This window comes from Sinocyclocheilus anshuiensis, unplaced genomic scaffold, assembly GCF_001515605.1.
Source record: "Sinocyclocheilus anshuiensis isolate Anshui unplaced genomic scaffold, SAMN03320099.WGS_v1.1 scaffold990, whole genome shotgun sequence".
Taxonomy (NCBI): Eukaryota; Metazoa; Chordata; class Actinopteri; order Cypriniformes; family Cyprinidae; genus Sinocyclocheilus; species Sinocyclocheilus anshuiensis.
Genome location: NW_015539926.1, coordinates 1,430,019 through 1,435,988, shown reverse-complemented (window position 1 = coordinate 1,435,988; position 5,970 = coordinate 1,430,019). Strand labels below are relative to the sequence as shown.

The 5,970-nt window shown below is 37.9% G+C and overlaps 2 protein-coding genes across 3 annotated transcripts in view; both read left to right on the top strand.

Moving 5' to 3' along the window:
- The first annotated feature begins 1,126 nt into the window (after positions 1–1,126).
- Positions 1,127–4,002, top strand: LOC107686726 (COMM domain-containing protein 3-like). The gene is made up of 8 exons (XM_016483831.1): positions 1,127–1,321; positions 1,979–2,090; positions 2,184–2,247; positions 2,333–2,367; positions 2,504–2,564; positions 2,637–2,693; positions 2,774–2,827; positions 3,779–4,002. The coding sequence occupies exons 1-8, from the start codon at positions 1,186–1,188 to the stop codon at positions 3,836–3,838; spliced, it is 579 nt and encodes a 192-aa protein (XP_016339317.1). The 5' UTR covers positions 1,127–1,185; the 3' UTR covers positions 3,839–4,002.
- Positions 4,003–4,514: 512 nt separating this feature from the next.
- Positions 4,515–5,970, top strand: part of LOC107686702 (polycomb complex protein BMI-1-A) — a 6,740-nt gene continuing 5,284 nt past the window's right edge. Inside the window, exon 1 of one of the 2 annotated variants that reach the window (XM_016483798.1) lies at positions 4,515–5,154. The gene's annotated coding sequence lies outside the window, so the exon portion shown is untranslated. The remainder of the gene's footprint in view (positions 5,155–5,970) is intronic. The other variant, XM_016483799.1, reaches the window with a different exon arrangement.

Here is a 5,970-nt window from a genome sequence, read left to right as displayed (position 1 = left end):
CCGATTCTACTTTCTGTAGAACTTTGTCTAATCTTTTTTTTTTTTATAAAATTGGAACATTGCTTCAGAAATCTTGAACATAAAGAGACAAAATAATTATATTTATATATAGTAAAATATTTTGCACTTGTCTATTCTATATCTAAACTCCTATATTCGGTATTCTATATTCACCTATATTAGTAGGAATACTAATTTAGTGTAACATTTATGAATTAAGGTTTTGTTTCTTCAGTGCTGATCGACGCTAGTTAAAAATGGCAACTTTGTTAAGCTGATTTGTAATTAACCAATACACAAAAATAAAGGTTCCCTTTAGAGCCAAAATAGAATTTACAACCGGATGTCATACGAGAATTTTTAGTTTTTAGAGTTACTTGTGTTTAAAGAACGCAGAAACCATTAATCTGACATAAATAACTTTTTTTATATAAAAAAAAAACAAAAAACAAAAATACAGTGAAAAACTTTTAAAGGGTTTAAATGGTTAAGAGCGTAATAGCTGTAAAACCATGTAATTTAAAAAAAGTTTAAGGAGGTTGTGCTTCCTCATTGCTTTGGAAACTATATGGTTGAATGTAGATTTGTTTCTGTATTTTGTAAAATAATATGTTACTTTTTTGTAGTAAAAGAACTGTTTAAGAGGAGTAACTTATAGCTAAGGTTTATCTTCCAAAGGTGTCTGGCAGAGTGACGGAGCTGCAGTCGCTCGTCAGAACTGAGCCTGCCAAGTGGACAAACAGCTAGGCTACAGAATATACGTTATGCCGCTTAACAAATAATGAGGTACCTGCAAGTGGTATTCAATTTGTTGAATAAAAAGCAGTATAATGAAGCTGCGCTAAAGCCTTTTAGAATTCTGCCTCCTCCAGAATCATTCTAATATATTTTGAAATATAAAGACATGCAGCGGTAGAAATAGCCTACGGATGCGCTGGATGTGTCGCCAGACAAACGTCTACCAGCAGCAGGCAGGACTGGAAATGCGGAAACCATCTCGCTTGAGTCGTTAACAACCATAAATATGTGAGTGCTTTTATCCTTGTTATATGTCAATAACATAATGCAAAACAGCAAGTATATAGGCCTTTGCGTTGTGTATCAGTACTGTCTCATTCTCCGACAATTCAAGTCCTCAGATCAGCTGACGCGCTCATGTGACCAAGGCTAGCGAGTCTGCTCAAAATGGAGTTGTCGGAATCAGTGATGAAAGGGCTTCAAACCCTTGCCGATCCAAATGTGTTCGACCTGAAATCATTGACGATATTCACGGAGGTCGCATTCGACAGTCTGGTCTCCTCTCGAAGCGAAAGCGTTCTAGGTAAGAGGGTTGAGCTTTTTTTTCTTTGTGCTGCATTACTTCCGGTGCTTTCCAGACAAGAAGGAAGTCGCGCTGCGCCGTGTCTGTTGCTGATGTTATTTTCTAAGGCTTCACATATTATATATCACCTAGCCCTAAAGCTACGCAAGGGCTGACAGACCAACGCTATCCTTGCTTGTGGCTTGCATACTAACACAGTACAGTGTAATGAATCCTCCGCTTAGCCGTATTAGCTAAGCTAATAACACATATAACGTTAACACGTATGGTGTGACCGATGAATTCTTCTTCTTTAAGAACTGAAATGTGTATAAGGACTCATGAACATGTACTTAATTGGTTATGGTCAAACGCAGGCAAACGTAGCCTGCATGTCTTTCGTCTAAGTAAAATTAGTTGTTAATACCTCCTCTGCGCTAGTTATCCGCTAAGCATGTGTTTTGTCTCATTTTTTTCGCTTATCTACGTTTTACCTCAGTTTGTATGTAACGCGCTTAATTGGCATGGCAAATAAGTGTACGTTTGTATTGCCAAATCATTGTTAGTTCAGTTGGCTCAGTTCAAAACAACTCACGTACGTTTCTTGTAAGCTCTCCCTTGTTCTCTCTCACGCACGTACAAAAACTTCTCTTGAGAGCAATTTTTCATCTCTCGCAGGTCACCCAGAATTGAGGCACATCGACCAGACTACCTTGAAACAATGTCATACCGCGGCAACGACCTTTATTCTGGAATGCGTTAAGCAAAATGCAGATAAACCAACTATTAGGTAACATGATCCGAAATGGTCTTCTGAAGATTCTATAAACCTGTTTAGCATTTAAACACTTTTCCATTCTAAATATCTCGTGTGCTCTTTTAGCTCATGCCTTGAAGACGTCAGATTCCAGAATGAAAGAGTGGATACATTTTATAATTCATTCCAGGTAATGTTTTGTATGCCGATGATCCGCATCCTCTGAATGAAAGTACAGTTGCACTGCAGCATATTAAATGTTTCATTTCTTTTAGAAACACAAGAAAAATGTGTTATCTTTGTTGTCAAGGTGAGAAAATTTATATATACATTGTTTACCACAACCAATTAAGTAGTGACTTTTTCCTGTTCTGCAGAGTGTAATCATGCAAAATCTGTGTAACTCTAATGGCCGCAGCGATAGTTTATTTATTTATGCTCCTCAGCACTGATACATGTCCTCCCCATATAACGGATGCTGAATGGCGTCTTGAGTATTGTATAAAGGTACATTGTTTCGAAGTTAGTGTTTCAAATACTTCATTATTATCATCTCATAAACATTGTTTTTCTCGGCAGAATAGTCATGTGCATAAAGTCAATCAGCCGTCATACCTGATTTCCTTAAACACCGAGGTATGTAAAACATATAGCTATGTCTAGTAATTGCTGTTGTTGTTTTCTTCACTTTGAATAAACTTTGGTTACTTTTGCAGAGGGCTGGCGCTTCTTCGGAAATTAATTTTAGTTGCACCATGGACCAACTTCAGGTATGTATTGTGAACGGCAAAGCTGCATGATCATTAGTGAGCCATTAGTTTGCTTTATCCTCAAGTAATTAGTATTAAAGACACGTTAACATGACATGATTCACATCGCTGATCAAGAGGTTTTTTAAGGCCTGGGTAAAATGTACGGTTTTATTATTTGAGTGTTTCTTTAATCCTCCATCGAGGTCACTTTGTCTTCCTACAGTTACATTTTGTGGGTCATCCACAAGAAGTCCTGGTCTAAAGAAACATACAAGCGCAATTGAGACGTGAAATAAATTATTAAACAGTTATCTATTGTTTTTATTATTATTGACCGTTAATTGATATAACCTATTGATTCTATGGTAAGAATGGCTAAGCTATATATATATTGAAATGTCAGCTTTGGGTTTCTGCCTCTGTAAAAATCCTGCGTGGCAATTTTATTATCTTAGTCATTACACAGATGCCTGTGTTTGTTGTAGGGGTGACACAAAGGTGAATTGTCCAAAAGATCAAGTCATAAAATTCTCATGCACTCAATCATGGTCACAATCACGTAACAAATATCCCAGCAGCTCACTTTTTGAATCGGCCCACAATTTTAGCAAACTGAAACCAGAAGGTTGCCACAGCGTATAAAATACAATTATGACGAAATCGATGTGTTTTCATTTGATCACGGTTGACTGTCCATAATGTTATTAACTGTTTGCGTAAAACTCAAAAGCTTGTGAGGTTTACGATGACAACCAACTGATTATTTTGAAATGAAAGAGTGCTTTGGCATTTAAGGCAATACCGCATAACCTGGATGTGAGACTAAGCCTACATGAACAGTGTTGCAGCATAAGTTTTGATTTTATATTTAGCTCAGAGAGAGAAATTTGACTTGGTAAAATAATGGTGGGAAATAACATGTCCACGCATTTGCTGATGGATAAACTGGATTGTTTGAATTGTGTCTAGGATTTGGTTGGAAAAATGAAGGACGCAGCAAAAAGTCTCGAGAGGGCAACCCAGTCTTGATTCCTGGATCTCTCGATTTCGGATGACAAGGATTAATGAGCGTAACGCGTCTTTCCTTCAGGACGCAGTGCCCCATCAGTTTTTTTTCTTTGTTGAATTCTTCTTGCATATATCGACTAGTATTCTGTAGCTTCTTTTCATAAAATGTACAATAAAAATCACTTTGATATAAGTTAACCTGCATTTGTGTAATTGTTTTAGAGCTCAGTCAGCTGTCTTTTTTGATAAACTTATGTTTCCGGAAAAAAAAACGACATTTAGTGTCTGACCTCTGGATCCCGTTACTGATACAATCAACGCATTGTGTCTATATATATATATATTATAGAAACTAAAAAGTCTTAAGGTTGAGGGCCAGGACAGGTTTTTATAGGCTAATACGTTGAAGTTAATGAGAATATGTGGAATTCTTGTGTTACTCTGCAAAACTTATTGAGACATATTTGTAGCAGCAAAGATAGCACTTTCTATGGGAACTCCCGGCGATAAGTGGAACGTGCACATATTTCTTACTGCCCTCTGCGTTACATTCACCACCATGAATTAATTTAGAAACAGACTATCGGGTTAGGTAGTCTGAACATGTGTTTGGCTAATGTATGAACTGCTTCCTCAACGCCTTTGCGCTATTTAGTTTAACCGACTCTATGAATAGACCATCTAGGTGACTCAGATTTTATGGTAAGGTGATAATGTCTCCGTTATGAATTACATTCTTCAAAGCTGTTGAGGGATAGAGATAATTTTGCAGACAAAAGTAGCAAACGGTTCAAAGCTGACCTACAAGAACCTATTCTGTTGTGTAAACCTTACAAGCTGGACCGCGATCAAACAGACTTTGAAACGCAATTCTTTGTTATTTGCTGAACACGAGCAGCGCTGAATACACCGACACATATTCCCAGACCACCCTTAAGGAATTAGATCACGTGATGCACGGGGCGGTCGAACTACAAGCCATTTTGGGGACGGTGTCAGTTTCCACTGAACCATCAGCGCAGCATTTTTCGAAGAGAAGACTGAAGGCGCTAGCCTAGAGAAAACGCACATCAGCCTGGCCGTTTTACTGGCGGGAGGTCTACATTCAAAGCGCTTACAAATCTGCAACCGAGCACAGCACACACATCGACAACTGGACCTTTTCTAATTTTTTTATTATTGAAATGCGCCCTGCTCATGTTCTGTTATTGCAATTGACAGCGTCTGCAGCCTTTTTCAAGATGGCCGCTTGGCTCGTATTCATTTTCTACTGATCGCCTCCTAACTTTCATTGTCTAACCACCTCCAGGCTCGACTATTCGCTCCAGCTCAGTAAGGTATGTGTTCTGCGATATCTTCCCTTACCAATGTCTAATTTCACACTCTGTGCTCTAAATGCATCTGTGTTTTTGTGAGCGTAAAATGGAGACGTGTGTTAGAGTGGATGCGGGAACTGACAGGCTCGCGTACGCAACACTGTCTCCGTCTCTCCGCGTGCTTATAAGATTTGAGTTATTTTATCTAGTAATATCGTATTCTGTCTGTGCGAATGATTCCTGTTTTGTTGTATGATATTCAGTTATGGACATCATTATGTTCGCTTGGCGTTTCTGGCTAAATGAAACGGTTTAGTTAATAATAAATCCTGATGTGCACGCGAAATCGGGTAGAAACGGGTCGAATGTTCATGTGAGGCTGATTTCTAAAGGATTTTCTGTTTGTTGTCTCATTGAGTAGTTAGCTGATTTTATAAATATACGATCTGTATGATGTTTACGACCGGATAAACTAGTTGTTTTGCTGAATTGTACCTATTTGTGTGTTTTCTTAACTTAAATTTACACGGTAACCTAAACGTGTCATGTTGTCGGATTTACAGAACAAAGCTTTCAGCGGTTGACAGCAAACATTCACTACACGGTTGATGTGTGGTTGATTAAACAACACATATTTATAAACTCAGGTACTTATTTAACATATTTAAAATGTTTTAGTGGTTTCTTTCATTTCTCCAAATGACCTGAAGAATGCTTCTCTAGATACCCTGGCGTGCACAGGGGTTTGTATGGTTCTTATATCAGTTTGTTGGACTTTGACAAACACATTTGTGAAAGTACTGCACTTTACCATTCAGACAAAAAAAAAAAAAAAAA